Source organism: Rousettus aegyptiacus, unplaced genomic scaffold (assembly GCF_014176215.1).
Source record: "Rousettus aegyptiacus isolate mRouAeg1 unplaced genomic scaffold, mRouAeg1.p scaffold_m13_p_14, whole genome shotgun sequence".
Lineage (NCBI taxonomy): Eukaryota > Metazoa > Chordata > Mammalia > Chiroptera > Pteropodidae > Rousettus > Rousettus aegyptiacus.
The window spans coordinates 35,988,109-36,009,479 of NW_023416289.1; the positions used below are offsets into that span (position 1 = coordinate 35,988,109).

The following is a 21,371-nucleotide window of genomic DNA, read 5'->3' on the forward strand; positions in this document are numbered from 1 at the left end:
AAAGAAAAATGTCATAAACATGGGATCAAATTTGAATCAAATTTAAAGATACAAGAATGGAATGAAGATGCTCCTTGCATGGGTAGATCACTTTCCAGTGGGGCATTGGGGCTGTAAGCACACCACAACTAGCACTGTCATGGCATAAGACTTGGGATGAAAGAAACAGGTTTTACAGGACAGGAGTCTATCACCTTGTCCTAGGTAGTAAATGCGAAGGGGAGGCCAGGGGAGAGGCAGGTCCTGGCCCCAAGAGAACGCCATGAGTGGTGGTTAGTAGTGGTGTCTCAGTACAGGAGTGGTCTACACAATCTCAGGGCCAGAAAGAGAACGTGGGGTCCCGCCCTGCTTGCAAGGGGTGGACACCCACGAAGGAGGCGAAGGGCTAGAATCAGCACACAGACTGAGGGCTTTACATGGCGTAGGGGTGGGTAAGGAGGGTCAGTGAAGGGTTTTAAGCAGGAAAACGAGGCAGATAACATCCTCAAGACCAGAAAGCAGAAAGGGAGCAGCAATCCTCGTTTGAGCAACTATAACCGGTAACGCACAGGGGCACCCAGGGCTGAGACGGCCTCCCGGAGACACAGGCATAGCGATCCCCAGACCCGAGCTGTGGAGCCCCGAGCTATGGAGGCGTGTGGTATATGGGCTGGGAACTTGCCAAGCGCAGGTTTGAACCAGAAAGACAGAAGCTCCCTCAAATAAACCTGACTTCTGCTACTCGGGATCAGCTTCCGGGTATGCGGTAAACTGCGCAGACTCCGGCGCTGGGACGTGCAAGGGGGCGGGACGTCCCCTGGGTTGCGTCCTAGGCCTGTGAGAGAGCATCTTGGATTCCGGGTTAAGTAGCTATAGGGGCGGATTCTGGGAGGAGCGGGGAGTCTGGGAGGGGACAGTGGGCCCACCCTCCACCGCGCCCGCAATAGAACTTGAACCTCTGGGTGTATATGCGCTTGAATTTCTTTTTTGTAGTGTGAGGAAGGGTTGCTTCCTGCCTATTTTATTATTATTTATTTATTATTTGTGCCTACAACACCTGTTCTTCCTAGGTGGTCTCCCATCCAAGTACTAACCAGGCCCGACCCTGCTTAGCTTCTGGGAACAAACAGGTTTGGGCTTGTTCAGGGCGGCATGGCTGTAAACCATGGACAGTGGCTCCACTGAGGTGTGAACCCAGGACCTTCTACATGTAAAGCAGATGTGTTAACTGCTACACTATGGGACCAAGTCTACTTCCTGCCTATTTTAAATAAATGTTTCAAGCAATGTGATATGAAAGCTTAGGGTGGTGTGGACTACTAATATTTGGAAGGTGAGATGTTTTCCTGTTGATAAGTTGAAACCAGTTTGGTCAAAAGCTGTTTTTGCTGAGGGCTGGAGACACATTAGGAGTCAAGGGGGATATGGGGCGCTGGAACCTTGGTGGTTATTGATGTAGAGCAGTTGGAATGTCCAAGCCTGCGGAGAATTTTAATAAAAATGTATTTGAACCCAACCAAGGGTACACCTGGAAGCAAGATCTCACTAGACTGAGAAAAATGCTTTGGAAAATGGCACTTTGCAGCTTCTTTTATGCATTTGGAGTTAAGGAGAAAATGGAAGGAAGATTACATGAAGGTGGGAGAAAGCAAGGCAGGTATCAGGATTATAGAATAGTTAACAAGATTATGTGCTCTCTTTAGGGTGGTTACAGTTTATTTCAAAGATGGGTTGACCTGGATGTGCAGAAACAAGTGATGTGACTTGCTTAAGGCAAAGATAAGTCTTGTACTAAAAGAAGGTATAGGCCTGGGATGTGACTACCCACCATGACCTGCCCTGTTAGGAATTTATGATCAAATTAATGTAGGAAGGAGGCAAGAGAATTAAAAATGTTAATAAAGCCACATTCGGAGACTGCAATGTGCTGATCAGCCCTGCAGCCAGAGCAGGGAGGACACTTGCAGAACAAAGGAAGATTTCGGCTGGGTTTGCTAACAGCCCATTCTCCACATCTGTGAAGGAGTCAAGAGTCATTCCCTATGGCTAAAACCATGGGGAACCTACTGATTTAAGGCTAGGAACTGCCAGCAGGCCTTTAACTCTACTTACCTTTTCAGGCTACATACCCCTTCCCCTTACTGTATGTCTTTATCAAAGTAAATGGGTTAAAAAGTCTTAAAACAATAACTTACAGGAGCTAAAGAATTGTTGTGGTGCAATAAAATTTAAGACCCACGGAGCCAATTGAGATGAATTGTGAGCCTTTATTAGCCAGCTGCGACTGACTTTCTACCATGCAGGGTTAGAGGAGATCAGTCTTGAGCTCCCAAAAGAGGCAGTTTATAAAGCCTAGAACTACACCCTGGTTAACATCAAAGAAGCAAGCAGATTACAGAAGCAGAAGTTGGCTCACCTGAAAAATTTTCCGCCCTTAACAGAATGATATATAAACTGAATTCTCTGAACACTCGCCACATACTTACTATCTTTCCAAACCTCTCTTTGTCCCTCTCACTCTAGGTCTCTAAGAGAACACACTTTGTGGAGTGTTACACTTTTTCTAATAAACTTTCCTTTTGACTCTAGCTTTAGCAAGGTGTTGAATTCTTTCTACACTCTCTGCCAAAGGACCCTCTTCTCTTGGTGCAGGGCTTGGCCTCCCTGTCACTTGGGGGAAATTAGCCCTGTCCTGCATGAAAATCACCCTGTGAGGTCGTTTTTAGTAGGACCCTTTTTTCTTACAGTGGTTTGATATGGGGAATATTTATGGTCTGAAAAATTAGAATGAATTATTTAATTGAGCAAGGGCTGGAGTTGTCTGTATAGGAACTAGAAACTGGAAGGTGAAATGTGAAACTGCTGGTGAGGAATGTGCAATTTTATACTACCTTCCATCAATACTTAACTTCTATTTCTGTTCTCCACACACTTGGAAGGCAGAGAAGCCATTCTGGGGTCAGGTCCAGGGTCTTTCATTGGTCAAGAACCTAACCTGAGTATGTGAGTGGAGGGGAATCTGATAATTTAGGTCACCAATCCATTGCCTTAAAACAGTTGAAAAAAAATACTTTAAAAATAGATGTTAATTCCTCGGTTCCTTTTTATCTTCAGTTTGTTGATCTATTACACACAGGAGGTGATCTACGAATCCATGTATTTCAAAAATAAAGTTGGACGGCATCTATTTTTTCACTTAGTTTCACTGTGACTGAAACCGGAGGGCAGCCAACTCCGGGACTTATGCTGCTGTGCTGCTCAACCAATAGATGAAAACAGGAGTTGGGCTATTTAGAATGAGTGTTTATTGTCAGAGCAATATTGTCATATCTGAGAAGGGAGCAGGTTAGCACCTTCAAAGACTGCCTTAACATTTTCAGTCTGGCTTAGGGTATTGCAGAGAAAATCTGGGCATTGTTCCATAGCTGCCTGAGGCTTCTGGGGAGGGTCTGGTCAGCTTCATGGAGCTTTCCAGACTTCCTTCTAGTTATGTCTTTCTTGTGGGGTCAGCAACTCAAGAACAAAGATGGGAGCTATCTATAAAGAATGCTAAGCCATAAAGATTGTGATCCGCAAGTGTTAACAGATAGGTACAAGTTTCAGGGCAATTCTCTAAGGCACGGGACGTTCTAAGCTTTAATTTGATTAGGAACAATCTGTTGTCTGATTTAATAAGTTCTACTAAAATCTACTGTCCTGAGGCACAGTTTATCGTATGTAATGATTAAAGGAACAGGCATACAGAGGATAAGGAAGGTGAGGGGGTGGAGGGAGTGGGGAAATGAGTCACAATGTCCTTATCCAGGTGAAACCAGCTTGAGTCAGAGGTAAAAACTATAGTAAACAAATGAAATTTGTGTGCGGTTACAAGCTATAGGGGACTGCATGGGGACCACTTTATATATATCAGAGAACAATAGTGGCATTCTGCTATACATGTATGATTCAATAAGCTGAATCATGCTTAACATATGTTAGAGGCAGGCACCCTTCTACACTAATGTAACATTCTAAATCTGGGGTCCTATTTCTAGCCATGAGTCTGTATCACAGCCAGACCTGGGACCAGCCAGGCCTGGCGCCCACAAGATTTAACTAGGTTTACTAAAAAGATTAAAATTTTTTCAAGTGATGTCCCATATCATTGATATCTTTTCCCAGGCCTGTGAACTTAAGCTTGAGAAAAAGAAAAATCAGGGAGCCTTGGGGTCTGTTTGCATCTGTAGGTTATTTATTTTGGCTGATAGCTGCGGCTGACTCTGGCAGGGGCTCAAGGATCTATAGGTTATATATTTTAGCTGATAGCCAGAGCTGGTTCTGGCAAGGGTCCAAAGCTTGTTAGGAACTGAGCTGTTTGTCCTTTTATTATCCATTTCATTCAGGGTTATATTTATAATACAATTATAGTTTTCATGCGTAATAATTATTTATCAACATGTGTGATATATTACATTGAGTTTATACTTGTGCATTAGAAATTAATATTAGCTTAATGATGGTTTAAAAACATTTGATGAAATTTTAAGAACTATCATAAGATATTAAAAATATTTCAACAAAGAAAAAGGTAATACAAGTACATAATTCTTGGGGGAGAAAATTATTTCCCAATTTTCAGAGGGAAAAATGTACCATATGCATCAATCCTAGGATGCCAGAATTCCATTGAGAGGAAACCAAATTATTCTTTACTTGTTTCAAAGTCTTTTGCAAGTTTCCCTGACAATCTGGTGAGATACTGGTATGTTACATCTTTAAAATAATTAACTTCACTCAATTAAAGGAAAGTATTTTTTTCCCTTTCTATTTCAATAGCTTCCTGAGAGATCTCTTTCTTTGTAAGCTTTCCTTCACTTGGCAATCACAGAGAAACTTTTTACAAACATCAGCTTGGTCTCTGATTGCTTTCATGTTGAAATCCAGATGTGTGACTAAAGCATCTTTCTGTAATTTAGTCCATGATGGTCTTGTAACTGCACACAAACTTTGTTTCTTTGGGGGTAATGGAGGCCAAACTAACCGTTTCCAAAACGGTTGAAGGTTGTTCACTTCCCTTCCCAAAATAGGTAAGAGACTGTTCAGTGTCACAGCTGATGTGGCACAGACCACCAGCCCACCAACTGATCAAAATATACTTTCCTTATATAGAAAGAACATGAGGAAGTATAAAATGTGTATAAAAGGGAAAGGACCACTGTGATGATCATGGCTCAGCAGCTGCTGAAACTTCCCTGCCTTGTGAGTAATAAACAGCATTTCTCACCCCTCTTGTCTTCCTGGTGGTTCTTCCAGAATATCCAAACCTAGGTGCAAGTTCCAGGCCTGGGGCTCCTGCATTACAACATTCCTTCACAGTTGGGACAAAAAAGTCTCCTCTATTTTCATAGTGAACCATCTATGTATTCAATAAACTTCATTTTGTCTCAGGTGATTATTGTTTTAGGATTTGACTAAAATCAGGGCATGTATATTTTATTTGGATCTCTGAACATTTACAGGTGATATTTGCCTATGAAATAAGCAATCAGACAAATGGAAAATTGCCACAATCACAATTTTTAAAAGACAACAATCTTTTTTTAAAAAAAATGAACAGAATATGTAAACAAAAATGCATATGTGGAATATTAGAAAAACATAAGTAAGTCTGAGGTTGTGACAGCGTAGTGATTAAGCATATTGTCAATGACCGAAGCTGTCTCTTATTAGAAGATGACTTTAGAAACATCATTTAGCTTGTCTGTGCCTGGGTTTCATAATTTGTAAATGGGGAATTAATATAGCCATTACTTTGTAAAACGGTTGTAATGTTACATATAAAACATGAAGAACACTATGTCCCTGTGTGTGTGTATTGTATCTTACCTAATAAGAAAATATTTGAAGCCAGCAAATACCTTAGGGAGAAGAAAATATGTGTTTGTGAGAATTTATAAGTAGGAAGTAATGGCAAGTGGAGAATACTGTATTTTAGTTGCCAAGATAAAACGGTACTCATGTTTCTATGCAGATCTTCTGACCATGAATGTGTCATCATTGGGAAATGGCCACCAGAGATTTGGTGATAGGAGTTATGTTCTTATCACAGACCGTATTTGGGATTTTTGGGAATTGCTATCTTCATTATCATTGTATCTTCTTGTGCATCACTGAATGCACAGGGGGAGGGTCACCAGCTTGATCCTCAAGCATCTATTTGTAGCCAACTCCTTAGTCATTGCCTTTAAAGGAATCCCCCAGACAATGGAAGCTTTTGGGTTAAAAATTGTCCTCAGTGATTCTGAATGCAAACTTGCTTTGTACAGACTGAGCAGGGGTGTGTCCCTTGGCACCACCTGCCTCCTGAGTGTCTTCCAGGCCATTACCATCAGCCTCAGAAACTCCAGGTGGGCAGAGCTGAAAGTGATAGCTCCCAAGCACGTTTTCCCTGCAGTTTTCCTGTGTTGGGCCCTGTACATGCTGGTAAATATAACTTTTCCTCTCTATGTGACTGGCAGGTGGAATAACAAACCCATCACACACACAAACACACACAAAACACACACACACAAAGGATTTGGGATACTGTTCTGGGGTACAGACATTAAACTAAATATTCAGTGAAATGCTTTAAAAAATTTCCCTGTTAAATGTTACAATGGAAAAGTTTAGAGTCCAAGAATCCATTACATTTGGGGTACATAATTGGAGATAATGGAAAGGTTAAGAGTATGTAACTTTAAACTCACTTAATTAAAATTTCCTTGAAATTAACCAGTCAGAGGAATGTGAGAAGAATTAGCAAAATGGAAAAGCCTGTATGATGACCAATCACAAACATGAGAAGGAAAAATAGTCTACCACAAATGGAAACAGCTGGAGATAAAATAATTTATCATACATTGCAGACAATAAAGACTAGGTGTTGTGTTTTTACCTCAAATTTTGAAATATCTCTATATCTATCTATCTATCTATCTATCTATCTATCTATCTATCTATCTATCATCTATCTACATATCTATGTATCTATCTGGTTTTCTTTGGGGGTATCATATTTAAAAATATATTTTTAGGTAAAAATGGGCTGAGTGACTTGTTTGGGGTAACATGCACAGGAAGCAGGTGAGGAGGTTGTACTAGAGATTAAACTCAGAAATGATGAATATGAGAGTCAAAAAAAAAAAAGACTGAGTTTTTGGAACATTTTGGGAATGTTCTACGTTTTAGGAAGACAAGGCTTTGTAGTAAACTCCATGTTCCCAGCATGGGGTAATGTGTCTACTGTGGAGGTGCTCACCAGTCTCTGCAGGAGAAGGTCATGGAATTGCCTTGTTTGTGGAGGAACACTGCATTGAAATATGCAAGCACATAAAATTTGCAGAATTGTAACAAAAAATGGAGACTCCTATTGCTAGGAGAAGTCAGCACTGTCCCTGAGGACTCCTTTGGGATAGGATGACTGGAAGCTTCACGACTGAAAATCTCTTGGACACTGTTCCATGCACTTCACCTCTTGGCAGGTTTTAATCTATCTTTTCACTGTGACGAACCATAACTATGAATATAACAGCTTTCAGAGAGTTCTATCAGTCCTTCTGGTTAACTCTTGAATCTTGTGGTAGTCTTGAGGACTCATGAATTCTGCAGACACACTTACTATTTATAACAAATAGTTAAAAAAAAACCATTGATAGAGTAGAAATTTAAAAAAAAATCTTGAGACAAAGTGAAAATGTAGTTTCTTTAAAATATAGACTATCAAAACTTAATTTAAAAGAATCGTAAACCAAGGTGGGGAAAAATGGAGTAGATGATAAGAAGCTCTGTTCATCCCTCTGGTGACCAAATCAAAGTTGTGATGGAAACAAGGAGCAAACAGCAAGGAAAAATCACCTGGGATCTTGATCAACAAGCCCTACAACTAGGGAGAAATCTAAGAAATCACCCTGCAGTGGCAGAAGGTAGGATGGGGCAAGGACACGTGGCTTCCCGGTCTCAAATGGCTGAGTGAGACACAGGCTGCAGCAGCAGCAGAGGCAGACACCTCTTAAAGGAGTCACATCTATGACTAGACTTTTGCAGTAATGGACCTGCTCACTCTGAGCATCAGTGCTGCTTCAGCTGCACGCAGGGGGGACCAGGAACTTACAGGGAGACACTGAGGTGTCTGAGTGAGGGCCAAGGTGAGACTTGAGACTCGCTCTGTACAGAAGTGCTGGGGAGCGGGGGTGGCAGTGTCCATTGTTCCTCTGTTGAGCCCTCCCCACTCTCAGTGCCCCAAGGGAATGCTGCAGTAGCGGAGAAGTCATCAAACTGGATAACTCAGGGCCCCACCCAAGCCACATTTAGGTATATCCTCAGTGAGTCAGGTGCATCTTGCTGAGCAGTGCCTAGACTCACACTGGAGGCAGCTGGACTCAGTTTCTTGTGTGGCCTTTTGAGGCAACTATAAGCACAGCATCTGTGAATTGCTTGCTGAATTTTAACAGGTAGCTCTGGAGGGGCACAGGCTTGGGCTAAATTTGGCCTGTAGCTGAACCCCCCTGTCAGGACTGTGCCACTGGACACCTACTACACAAATCCTACTACTAAGACCGGGAAACTTAGTACATAGAAACAGACACAGAAAGGCAGCCAAATGGAAGACAAAGAAGGAGAAACCATGTGAGAGAATAGAACAGAGATCCAGAAATAATAAAGTTAAGCAATCTAACAGATGCAGAGTTCAAAATACTGGTTAATGAACTTACGTTCAATGAACTTACGGGAAGTGTAGGTAAATTCAATGAGAACTTTAACAAAGACATAAAAAATAAAAATGGAAATGGAAATTATAAAAGGAAACAAGTCTGAAATAAAGAACACATTATCTGAGATGAGAAGTATATTAAATGGAATAAACAAAGGAATAAAGAAAGTGAATAAAGAAGAGGATCAAATGACCTATATAGAGGACAGGAAAGCCAAGGACATTCAATCAGAATGGCAAGAAAAAAGAAGCCAAGACTATAATAATAATTTAAGGAGCCTATGGCGCACGATTAAAGGTAAAAATATACATCTCATTGGCATATCGAAAGGAAAACAAGATGTTGAACAGCTGTTTGAAGAAATAGTGACAGGAAACTTCCTTAACCTGGCAAAGGAAACAGACATACAACCCCAGGAAGCTCAGAGAATCCCAAAAACCAGGAATCCAAAGAGGCCCAGAGCAAGACACATCATAATTAAAATGCCAAAGATTAAATACAAAGAGAGAATCTTAAAAGCACCAAGAGAAAAGCAGATAATTACCTATAAGGGAGCACCCATAAGACTGGCAGCAGATTTCTCTAAAGAAACTATGCAGGACAGAAGGGCTTGGCACAAAATATTTGATGTAATGAAGACCCAGAATCTACAACCAAGATTACTTTATCCAGCAAAGCTATCATTTAGAGTTGAAGGACAAATAAAGAGTTTCCCAGACAAAAGTAGGCTAAAGGAATATATCACTATTAAGCCAATATTACAGGAAATGTTGGAAGAACTTGTTTAAGAAGAAGAAACACATATCAAAAACGAATAAAGAATGGTAACAACTACATTCCTATCAATAAGAATGTCAAATGGAAAAGAGAATTAAATGCTCCAACTAAAAGACAAATTAGATGAATGGATAAGAAAACAAGACCCCTACATGGTGTGTACAAGAGACTCACTTCAGATTAAAAGACACACACAGACTAAAAGGAAGGGGATGGAACAAGATATTGCTTTGATGGACCTAGAAGGTATTTAAGTCAGACAGAGAAAGATAAATAACATATAATATCACTTATATGCAGAATCTAAGAAACAAAAAGAACAAACTGATCAAAAACAGAGTCACAAACATAGTGGACAATTTGGTGATAGATAGAAGGGGGCTGGGCGAATGGGGTGAAGGATTAAAAAAGTACAAATTAGTAGTTGATGGATGGTCATGGAGATGGGAAGTAGGGCGTAGTGAATGCAGTTAGCATTAACATGTTGGCTAGGTGGAGGGCCAGGGGAGAGAAGGAGCAACTGAGGGAATCATTTTATGAACTATATAGATGTCTAACCAATGTACTGTATACTTGAAACTAATTAAAAAAAAAAAAAAAAGGAAAAGAATTGTAAACCAGAAAACCACAAACAACATGTAAATACCTTGAAACATAAATAAAACTTTCTGGTTGTTTCATAAGTTACTTTACCCATATTTTCAAGTTTTAGGTAGTCTTTCAAGTCTACCTTACAAAACAAAAAAAGAGGAATCTATGAAAATATATTAGGTGAGTATTATCTATGTTCTGATACCAAAAAATTGAAAATAAACCAATATAATTTATAAATTCACCTATGAAATTTATAATTAAAATTTTCATTGTTACTGAGAAGGATTTCTTTCAAAAATAGAAGACACACCAGCAAGAGAATCTACTAATGTGATCCAACCTATAAAGCATTAAATGAGAAAACTGTTCATTGAGTAAATAGATTTTTACTCTTGTAAATTTTTTCTCATCAATAAATTAGAAAAAATACTCAATTAGAGCACATTTCAGTTATTAGTGATCACTACACATTACAATATAAGAATAAGGAAAAAATTTAATGAGTAACTATATGTTTGTTGTTGAGTGTTCAAAATGTAGATTTTACAATTATTTCAGTGAATTCTTTTATTTCCTTTCATTTACATCTTTTTGACCAGGAGCATTCTATTTCCTAATCTGAGAATATAGAAATTTCCTAATATCTTCCTTCTTGATAGGCTCATTGTTTGCTGCGAAATTGGTTTTGAGAACAAGCTTTTAAATGACTACAGATCTAGTAACCAGGATGCCTGCTATCTTATAAAAGACACTGGGTCAGAAGCATATAGCAAAACTGTTCCCGGATTTCTCACCATCTGGAAGTGTGTGACAATGGAAGCTTGTGATTTTAAGCTCCTCAGTTTTGGGGTAATTTGTTATGTAGTAAGATATAACTCATGCAACTTATGAGCCATAAATTCCACTTTTCAGAACTGCCCTGATAATACTCACACATGTTAAAAATCCAGAAAGTACAATGGTCTTTGTAGAATTATTATACATTCTAGATAACACAAAAACCAAAATATTAAAGTCTAAAATGAAAAAATATAGATAAACTCTGGTACATTCATATTCTTTAATGTTAAAAATATGTCCAGAAGGAGTCTTGATTAATATTATCAATTGGTAATATACTATGTATGATGTAATATTTATGTAAAATATAAACCCCAAATAGCAGTGCACAGTATGTTATTATTATCCTGCATCTGAAATAGCATATAAAATGGTCTGGAAAGATATGGCTTGCACTAATGATGGATTTATATTGCATTAGGAAACTTATATGGAACAAGGAATTGCCAAGAACTTATTATCATCCATATTATTTAATTATTTTACAAAATTTTTTTTCCCAATATGAATTGTGTATTTTATTAAACATTGTGAATATTTTTAGTTTTAGAACAAATTTCTTCAATCTCTTAACTGTGATTAACTCAAGGAGTTATTTACTATAATGGATGAGTAGAAAAATGAAGACTTTCACTTTCTACTTTCCAGACTATTGTGTTTTCTTTTGTCATTGTGGCACTAGAGGATTAAAATATACATTGATAAATAATATAGTTTCATCATGAAACAAAATTGAGACATTGAAGATCTCAGGGGCATAAGCATCCTTAAGATCTCATTAGAATTCAGGACAAACACCTGTCTCATGTTTATTACACTGAGAACCATGATATTCACAAACTTCCCTCCTGATAGCCCTATATCTGTGGTCACATTTGCATACAGGCAAGTTAGAATCTCCTATTCTTAGCTCCAAACCATCAACCAAACCATCCTCATAAACTAATTCCTTCCGCATGTTGCTAGTTTGTTTCACAGGAGAAGCCTCCATGGGAAATTCTGTTCTTATCAAAGTTCTTCTTTCAGCCTGGGTGGGCCAGACAAATATTAAGACACTTAGGCTCCTTGATAATCACTTGTAATGGTCCAGGTGGCATCTTGAAGAAAGAGGGTCGGTTATTCCCAGGGAGCGACATGGACTACCTCCTCCTCTAGGCCACCTCACTGATTCTCATGAAACCATTGTCTTATGTGCTTTTATTGCACTTACCTAGGACAGCACTTTCTCCTGAAAAAGTTCTTTACTGAAGCAGAGAGTTTTTCTGATGACTGCCTGGAGACTTGTTTTTCTTGTAATAATATTAATAAAAATAAATTAAAGAAGCTATACAAAAATGCACTCTCATTTTTTTTCACTCCTTACTTGTTATCAGATTTAACTCTCAGCCATGAAAACAGCACCAATGAGGTGGTGGATGGATGTCAGGCAAGTGACATCTGTTGTTTATGATTAAAAGTAGAAGTCTGAACATTATTTTTTTTTATTTGTAATTTTTAAAAAAGTTGTGAAGATAACTTCTTGGTATGAGGAAACAATAATAGAGATAAATCAGTGGTTCGAAGTATGAGTTGGAATGCCAATGAACACATCCTCATTGTGTACAATGGTGGGTCTGTGACAGTTGTTTCAGTGGGTGGTAATGCATTAATTGCACACAGAACTAAGATTGATATGCACACACACACGTATATATTTTATATGCCAATGTGTTTTTTTAAGTAATTTTTTATTTTTCAATTACAGTATTGTATTATACAATACAATATTCTATTAGTTTCAGGTATACGACATGGTGATTAGACATTTATATAACTTACAAAGTGATCACCTTGATAAATCTAGTAACTATCTGATGCCATATTAGAGATTTAATTATTATATGTTAGCATTCTGACAAAAAATAAACATAAAAAGAGAAAACAGTTGATATACCATTTGATGGCATTCAAGAACCATTTGCTTTAAAATACGCTCAAGGAAAAATACCTATTTGAAAAAATTTACTAAAGTGGCACTGAAAAAAGGTGAATGAAATTTTCAGGATTATTTAAAATATGTCCACCTAATTATATTATTTATCTTTACACTTGTAAGACTGTACACATATGTAGATTTTAGTTAAAATGGCCTTCCTCAATATTCCAATGTAGTATAATATGGAACATATTGGCTCTTTCTTCCTAGTTCTTGACACAGATCTTCTAAAGCTTTTGGAATTCACTGATAGGAGAGTTTTCTGTTCTTCACAGTCATGTTAGGTAATACTTGAGTTAATGTTAATGAGGTGACTACGAGTGAGGCCAGGATAGGGATGGTTACTAAAAAGTCCAAGTGAGGAGAGGGTTGGAACTTTCAGCCCCACCCACTGATTTCTGGGGATGGAAGAGGTGAGCTGGAAATCGAGCTCTATATAAACTCTCGAAAAAAAAAAAAAAAAAAGAATTCAGAGAGCTTCCCGTTTGGTGAACATATTAAGGTGCTGGGAAGATGCTATACCCAGAGAGGGCATGGAAACTCTGTGCCCCAACCCCCATACTTTGCCCTATGCTCTTCCATTTGGCTGTTTCTTATTTGTATCTTTTAAAAATAAACCTTTAAATGTAAGTAAAGTGTTTTCCTGAGTTCTGTGAGCCATTTTAGCAAATTATTAAATCTGGTGGGGGAGGTGGGATCCCTCAATTTATAGCTAGTCAGTCCTAAGTACAGGTGGCCTGGGACTTGTAACTGAAGAGGGGAGAGCCTTGTGGGATTGAGCCCTTTAACTTGTGGATATGACACCACCTCCAGATAACATCAAAACTAAGCTTTTAATTAGTTCTGAGGGAAAAAGAAAAATGCCTTCTATTGAGAGAGGAGAGGAGGCATCTGAAAAAATGCAAAGGAAAGGGCCTGCAGAAGCAACCAATTCAAGCTGGTTAAAACTGCTCTCTCTCCCCATGCTGCCCAGTGCTCTTCAGCTAATATATTTTCCCATAGCTACCTCCCCCACCTCAAGGGCTCTCCACCTATGATGGGCCAGCCGCCACAAGTCGATCAGTACCTGAAGGGGGGAGTGGGAATGAATAAAGAGACACTCTCACGACTGCTGATGCAGCCGGTCTTCAGTGATGCTGAAGCCCCGAGTTTATTTCCCATCACCAATATATGCAGTTTGAGTACGTGCAGTTTAACAATGAAAAATATGCATTACCTTAGTGAAAGTAAATCTTTAACTTGTACATAGAAACTACAAAATCACTGAAACTCCCAAAAGTAATTGTCCCATGACAGAATCTATCAATTACCCCAATAGCCATCAATCCTCTGTGTCCGGGAACTGGCCGTTCTCACCACATACCTCAGCAACTTGTAAGCACCCTCCAGGTGCAGGCAAAGACAATGCCTTAGGAGCAGAAACAGGTCAAGCATTAACCGAGCCAGTCTGTAAGGCTCTGAATTACCTGTAACCATGGCTCCCCACATCCACCTCTGTTGATTCATAGCTTTCTAATATTCTTATCTCTGCAGCTGTATAGGAATAACAAGACTATAAAACTGTTTGTTATGTTACAATTAGAACTCAGCCTTTAGATAGGAATCCGCTGAACCAGTGCCAGCATCAATAAGTGCTACTTTCTGTTTATAGCCTCAGTGTCTTATCTCTCTGAGAATTCTTTAAGTGTTGATAGCACTAACGTCGCGGGTTCTACAAGGCAAAATGACCTGTAAATAGAGAGGATTGGTGGTCTAGAAATTCCTTCCCTCTTACAGCCTCCCACCCAAAGCTCCCCTCCCCATCCTGAGTCATAAAGCACACATGAAACCTCAGACAAAGGAATCACGTGCCCCTTGCATAGACACTGCAAAAGTATATAAGCTGTAATAAATCCAACTAGAGAGAGCAAATGCATTAAATTGTTAACCTCATGCACTCAGTCTGCCTAATAAAATCTCCTTTCTCTCAACAAAGTTGTCCGCGTGTCTGAATTCCTCCATTGGGTGTTGCTTCCTGCAACACTATTGGGAATAATCTTTTTAAAATTTCTGCCTCCTGTAAAGTTGTGATCTGGTCAACATCACCTAACTTTAGCCAACATCACCTTTAGACTTTTCACAGAAAAGGAGACATTAACTTCGGGTTTTCAAATTAAAAATCTTAATAGTATAAATGATGCCACCAAAAATTTGAAAACCTAGTTTTACTATTTTTATTGTTTATGTAAAAGAATAAACATCCTTATCAAATGTCTCTGGAAATACTGCAAAATTAATTTTTCATCATTTAATATTAAATCCAAATATCTCCTTAACAGGACACCTTTAGTGCTCTCAATAGCTACACTTAAAATATTTAAAAATAGAAAGAAAAAAATTAGATTGAAATATTTCACAATTTTAAAATTAAAATATTCCTGCAGATAACTCAGAAAAAAGATAAGCAAAAATGGAATACATTAAAAATATATGTTTAGAAGTTAACTATTTAAGCAAATACAGGATGCTACCTAGTGGCTGGAACTGAGTCCAGGGCTGCATTTCTACTTTCCAAGTGAATGGGGAATACAAATGAAATTTGGTCCTGATGGGAGGCAGTTTAGAATGGAGAATTCTGCAAATCCGGAACCTCATTAGGTAAATAAACTGTTCCAATTGCGGGAGACTTAGCAACCCTGGTCCACTGGATAGTAGATTAAAATATTGTAGTGTCAAACAGAGAAAATCAAGTTCTGTTGGAGTGAAAGACAGGCACCTGGAGGAGCATGCAGGGGGCGGGCACAGAGAAAGCCTTCCCATCAACCCCTCCCCCTTGCCAGGGTCTGGCTGTCCCATGTGGACAGTTTCCTGTAGACTCGGAAGCAGTTTCCGGGAAAAGCTGGCTGTTCTCGCGTGAGGTAGCTTCCTGTTGCTAGTTACAGCCCTACTTTGTGGTTGGGTGCCTTAATACTGCAGTCTAGCCAGGAGCCAGAGGCTGCTTTGAACGTTAAAATCGCGGTATTGCCTTTCCCTCCCCCTTCCTCCGTCACATGGAGCCCCGACATCGCCAAGAGACTTTCTGATGCCTGGTTGTTCCCATGGAGATCCGAGACTGGCCTTTCTCCCTTTCGTCCTTTTACCGCATCTTCTCCCGTCAGTTTTTGTTGTTATTGTTGTTGTTAAAACCACTCACATTCTTCCCCACTTCCCACCTCTGGATTTATTAATCCCTCACGCAGGGATATTCTCACCCTTTCTACTTCCTCAGCCTCGCCTCTTGACAGGCTCAGGCCACCTCTCCATGTCCAGTCTTGGGAAGTAGAGTCCTGCCCAGGATTGGGGGAGTCTGAAGAACCCTCTCTTGAGACTCCATCCCACCCCACCCCCACATTCTCCTGTCCCCATGAGCAAGACCTGCCCCTCCTCAGGCCTCCAGTTCCTAAGATGTGTTTATTGGCCCCACATCTCGCTTATTTAAGTGTGCTCTTCCTGGGCTGAGGGCATTCTTATTCCAGCCTTATAAATCTTGAGGTGTGTGTGTGGGGGGGTTGGTGACGTTTTTTATTTGTGTCTTCCTTAATTTCTTTCACCAGCATTTTATAGTTTTCAGAATATTGCTTTTACTTCTTTGGTTAAATTTATTCCGATTTAAAGGTATAAAAAATGGTATAAAAATGCAACTGATTTTTGTATATTGATTTTGTAAAATGCAGTTTTATCGAATATGTCTATTAGTGAGACTGCGCACGCAGTGTGTGTGTGTGTGTGTGTGTGTGTGTGTGTGTGGTCTTTAGGGTTTTCTACGAAGAGGACAATGTCATCTGCACACAGATTATTTTACTTCTTCCTTTCAGATTTGGATGCCTTTTCTTTTTCTTGCATCAGGAGAGGGTATCTTGGCCCGGTACTAGATCTTATAGGAAAAGCTTTCAGTTTTTCCCACTGATTATAATGATAACCATGGGCTTGTCATAAATGGCCTTTATTGTGTTCAGGGAATTTCCCTTTTATCTATTATCTTTTTTTTTCTTTTTTTTTCTTATGAAAGGATGTTGAACTTGTCAAATGCTTTTTCTGCATATATGAGATGACCATGTTTTTTTTTTCTTCAGTATTTCATTCTTTTAATGTGGTGTATTACACTGATTGATTGCATATATTAAACCAACCTTGCATTCCAGAATAAATCCCACTTGGTTATGGTGTTTAATCTTTTGGATTTGTTGTTGAATTCAGTTCGATAGTATTTATTGAATATTTTTGTATGTATGGTCATGAAAGATACTGGACTATAGTTTCATTTTCTTGTGTTGTCTTTGTCTGATTTTGGTTTCCAGGAAATGCTGACTTCAAAACATGAATCTGTTTTTAGGAAGCATATAAGAAGGATTGATATTGATTCTTTTTGGAATGTTTGGTAGAATTCAGCCATGAAGCCATTGGTACTGGGATTTTATTTGCTGGGAGGTTCTCGATTATTATATCAGTTTCCTTATTCGCTATTGATTTGTTTGGGCTTTCTATTTCTTCTTGATTCAGCCTTGGTAGGTTGTATGTTTTCTAAGCATTTATCCATTTCTTCTAGGTTATCCAGTTTGTTCTCAAATAATTGTTTATAACAGCCCCTTATTATGTTTTTAGTTTGTTTGTTTTTTTTTTTTGTTTTTTTGAAGTATCCCTTGTAATGTCTCCTTCATCAATTCTGACTTTTGGTCTTCTATTTTTATTTAGTTCTACATAAAAATTTATTGATTTTGTTATTTTTTCAAAAAAACAACTCCTAGTTTTTTCTATTGTTTTCCTATTCACTATTTGTTTCTACTATGATCATTATTATTTCTTTTCTGCTGCTAAATTTGGGTTTAATTTATTCTTTTATAGTTCTTTGAGGTGTAACAGTAGGCTATTTATTTGAGAACTTTATTTTTTCAATGTAGGTGTTTATCACTACACACATCCTCTTTTACCGCTTTTGCTGCATCCCATAAGTTTTGCTAAGTAGTGTTTTTTTTGTGTCAAGATACATATGTACGTATGTATGTGTATATGTATGTATGTATGTATGTATGTATGTATGTGTATATATATCAATTTTATTGAGATATAATTGACATACAGCACTGTATATGTTTAAAGTGTACAGGATAATGGCTTGATGTACATATATTGTAAAATGAGTAACAATAAGTTTAGTTAACATTCATCATCTCATACAGCTACAAAGGAAAAAAGAAAAAACTCCTTTTTTCCTTGTGATGAGAACTCTTAGGATTTAGTCTCTTAGCAACTTTCAAATATACCATATAGCAGAGTTAATTATAGTTTTACATTGCATCTCAAGTACTAATTTATCTTATAATTGGAAGTCAGTACCTTTTGACCACCTTTTTCTAAATTCCGCCCATCCCAACCCTTAGCTCTGGTAATCACAAATTTGGTATCTCTCTTTTCTCTCAGATTCTACACATAAGCGAACTCATATAGTATTTGTCATCCTCTGAATTATTTCACTTAGCATAATGCCCTAAAGTCCATCCATATCATTGCAAATTAAGATATTAAAAGATTCCCTTTAGATTTCCTCTTTGACCTAACGGTTTGTCAATAGTGTGTTATTTAGTTTCTTTTTCTTTTCTTTTCTTTTTTTTATGGCGGCATTGCTTAACAAAATCCAATAAGTTTCAGCTGTATACTTTAATAGTAAGGCATGTATATATTTACATGGTATGTTCAACTCCCATAGTTAGATTTCTTTCTGTTACCACGTATTTGACCCCCTTTACCCCATCTACCTCCCCCCACCCTCTGGTAACCACTAGTCAGTCTATTGTCCATGTCCATGAGTCTATGTTTGTTTGTCCTGTTTATTTGTTGCTTTTAGATTCATATCCCACATATAAATGATATCATGCAATTTTCAACTTTTTCTGTCTGGCTTATTTCGTTTAGCATGATTATCTCGAGGTCCATTCATGTTGTTGCAAATGGCAATATTTCATTTCTTCTTATGGCTGAGTAATATTCCATTATATATATGTACCACAGCTTATTTAGCCAGCCATCTATTGTAGGACACTTCGGTTGCTTCCACGTCCTGGCCACCATGACCAATGCTGCTATGAAAACTGGTGTGCAAATATCTTTTCAGATATGAGTTTTCAAGTCTTTGGGATAAATACCCAGTAGAGGGATTGCTGGATCATATGGTAGACCAATTCTTAGTTTTTTTTTTGTGGAATCTCCATACTGTTTTCCACAGTGGCTGTACTAATTTGTAGTCTTACCAGCAGTGTATGAGGGTTGCTTTTTCTCCGTATCCCCTCCAGCATTTGTTATTACACTTCCTGTTGATTATAGCTATTTTAACAGATGTGAGATGCTATTTCATTGTGGTTTTGATTGCATTTCCCTAATAGCTAGTCATGTTGAGCACTTTTTCATATATTTGTTGGCCATTTATATGTCCTCTAGGGAGAAGTGTCTGTTCAGGTCCTCTGCCTGTTTTTTGATTGGATTGTTTTGTTTTGTTTTGTTTTGTTTTGTCTTTTTGTTATTGAATTGTGTGAGTTCTTTGTATATTTTGGATATTTAGGATATAAGGTCATTTTAAGGGCCTCTGATAAGGCCCTTATCAGAGGTGTTGCTTGCAAATATATTTCTGATGGTTGTCTCTTTACCTTGTTGACAGTTTCATTTGCTGAGCAGAAGCTTTTTAGTTTGATGTAGTCCCACTCTTTTAGCTTTTACTTCCCTTGCTTTTTAGGTCAAATTCATGAAATCCTCTTTAAGTCCAAGGTCCTTGAGTTTAGTGCCTATGTTTTCTTCTATGCATTTGATTGTTTCAGGTCTTATATTCAGGTCTTTAATCCATTTTGAGTTAATTTTGGTATGTAGTGATAGACAATATTCTAGTTTCATTCTTTTGCAGGTGGCTTCCCAGTTTTCTCAGCACTATGTATTGTAGCGGCTTTCCTTTTTCCACTGTATGTTTTTGGCTTTTTTTGTCAAAAATTATTTGCCCGTATGAATATAGGTTTACTTCTGGACTCTCAATTCTGTTCCACGAGTCCATGTGTCTGTTTTTCTGCCAATACTATGCCGTTTTGATTACTGTTGCTTTGTAGTATAATTTGAAGTCAGGCAGAGTGTTGCCTTCAGCCTCGTTCTTTTTTCTCAGGATGGCTTTGGCTATTGGGGGTCTTTTGTGTTTCTATACTAATCTGAAGATTTTTTGTTCTATTTCTTTAAAAAATGCCATTGGGATTTTGATGGGAATTGCGTTAAATCTGTATAATGCTTTAGGTAATAAGGTCATTTTAACTACGTTGATTCTTCCAATCCAAGAACATGGAATATCTTTGTATCTTCTTCGATTTCTTTTAATTGGGTCTTATAGTTTTCATTATATAGGTTCTTCACATGTTTCGTTAGATTTATTCCTAGGTAGTTTATTATTTTTGTTGAATTGCAAAAGGAATTATTTTTTCCACTTCTTTTTCTGACACCTTCATTATTAGAGTATAGGAATGCTATGGATTTTTGAACATTGATTTTGTATCCAGAAACAATACTGTATTTGCTTATTGATTCTAGTAGTGTTCTTGTGGAGTCTTCAGGGTTTTCTATATAGAGAATCTTGTCATCTGCAAATAGTGACAGTTTGACTTCTTTATTTCCTATTTGGATGCTTTTTATATCTTTCTCTTGACTGATTACACTCTCTAGGATCTCCAATGTTATACTGAATAACAGTGGTGATAGTGGACAGTCTTGCCTTGTTCCTGATCTTAGAGGGAAGATTTTTCTGTTTTTCACCATTAAGCATAATATTGGCTGAGTGTTTGTCGTATATGGCCTTTATTATGATAAGGTATTTTCCTTCTATATTGACTTTGTGAAGTGTTTTGACCATAAATGGATGCTGTATCTTGTCAAAGGCTTTTTCTGCATTATTGATATGATCACATGATTCTTATTTTTTAATTTGTTTATGTTTATGTGGTGTATCACATTAATCGATTTGTGTATGTTGAATCATCTCTGTACCCCTAGGATGAAGCCCACTTGGTCGAGGTGTATAATCTTTTTAGTATGTTGCTGTATTTGGTTCGCTAGTATGTTATTTAGGATTTTTGCATCTGTGTTCATGAGAGATACTGGTCTGTGGTTTTTTTTTGTGTGTGTGTTATCTTTACCAGGTTTTGCTATCAGGGTAATACTGGCCTCATAGAATGAATTGGGAAGTATTGCTTCCTCTTTGATATTTTGAAAGAGTTTGAGGAGAATAGGTGCTTGTCCTTGGAGCCACCCCCAGGCTTCTGACAGAATTCGGTGTCGTTCTTCAGCTTTGAAGAGTTAGGAGGAAGGTAGTGTGGCATGGTGGTTAAGCCTGTGAAGAGAGTTAGCAGGAGTTGGTGACAATCATCCAAGATAGGCTGATGAGTTTGAAAGATGGACTCGAGCAGGTCAATCATTGCCTGGGGTTTCTCTGAATA

The 21,371-nt window shown here is 38.1% G+C and overlaps 1 protein-coding gene and 1 pseudogene across 1 annotated transcript; one reads left to right on the forward strand and one right to left on the reverse strand.

The window, feature by feature from the left end:
• Positions 1-1,024: 1,024 nt before the first annotated feature.
• On the reverse strand, positions 1,025-1,143 carry LOC118611826 (annotated as a pseudogene).
• Positions 1,144-5,793: 4,650 nt separating this feature from the next.
• On the forward strand, positions 5,794-6,624 carry LOC118611437 (vomeronasal type-1 receptor 4-like). The gene is given in 2 exon segments (XM_036232346.1): positions 5,794-6,133; positions 6,136-6,624. Coding segments are annotated over 2 exon segments (576 nt in total). The 5' UTR covers positions 5,794-6,004; the 3' UTR covers positions 6,583-6,624.
• Positions 6,625-21,371: the final 14,747 nt, after the last annotated feature.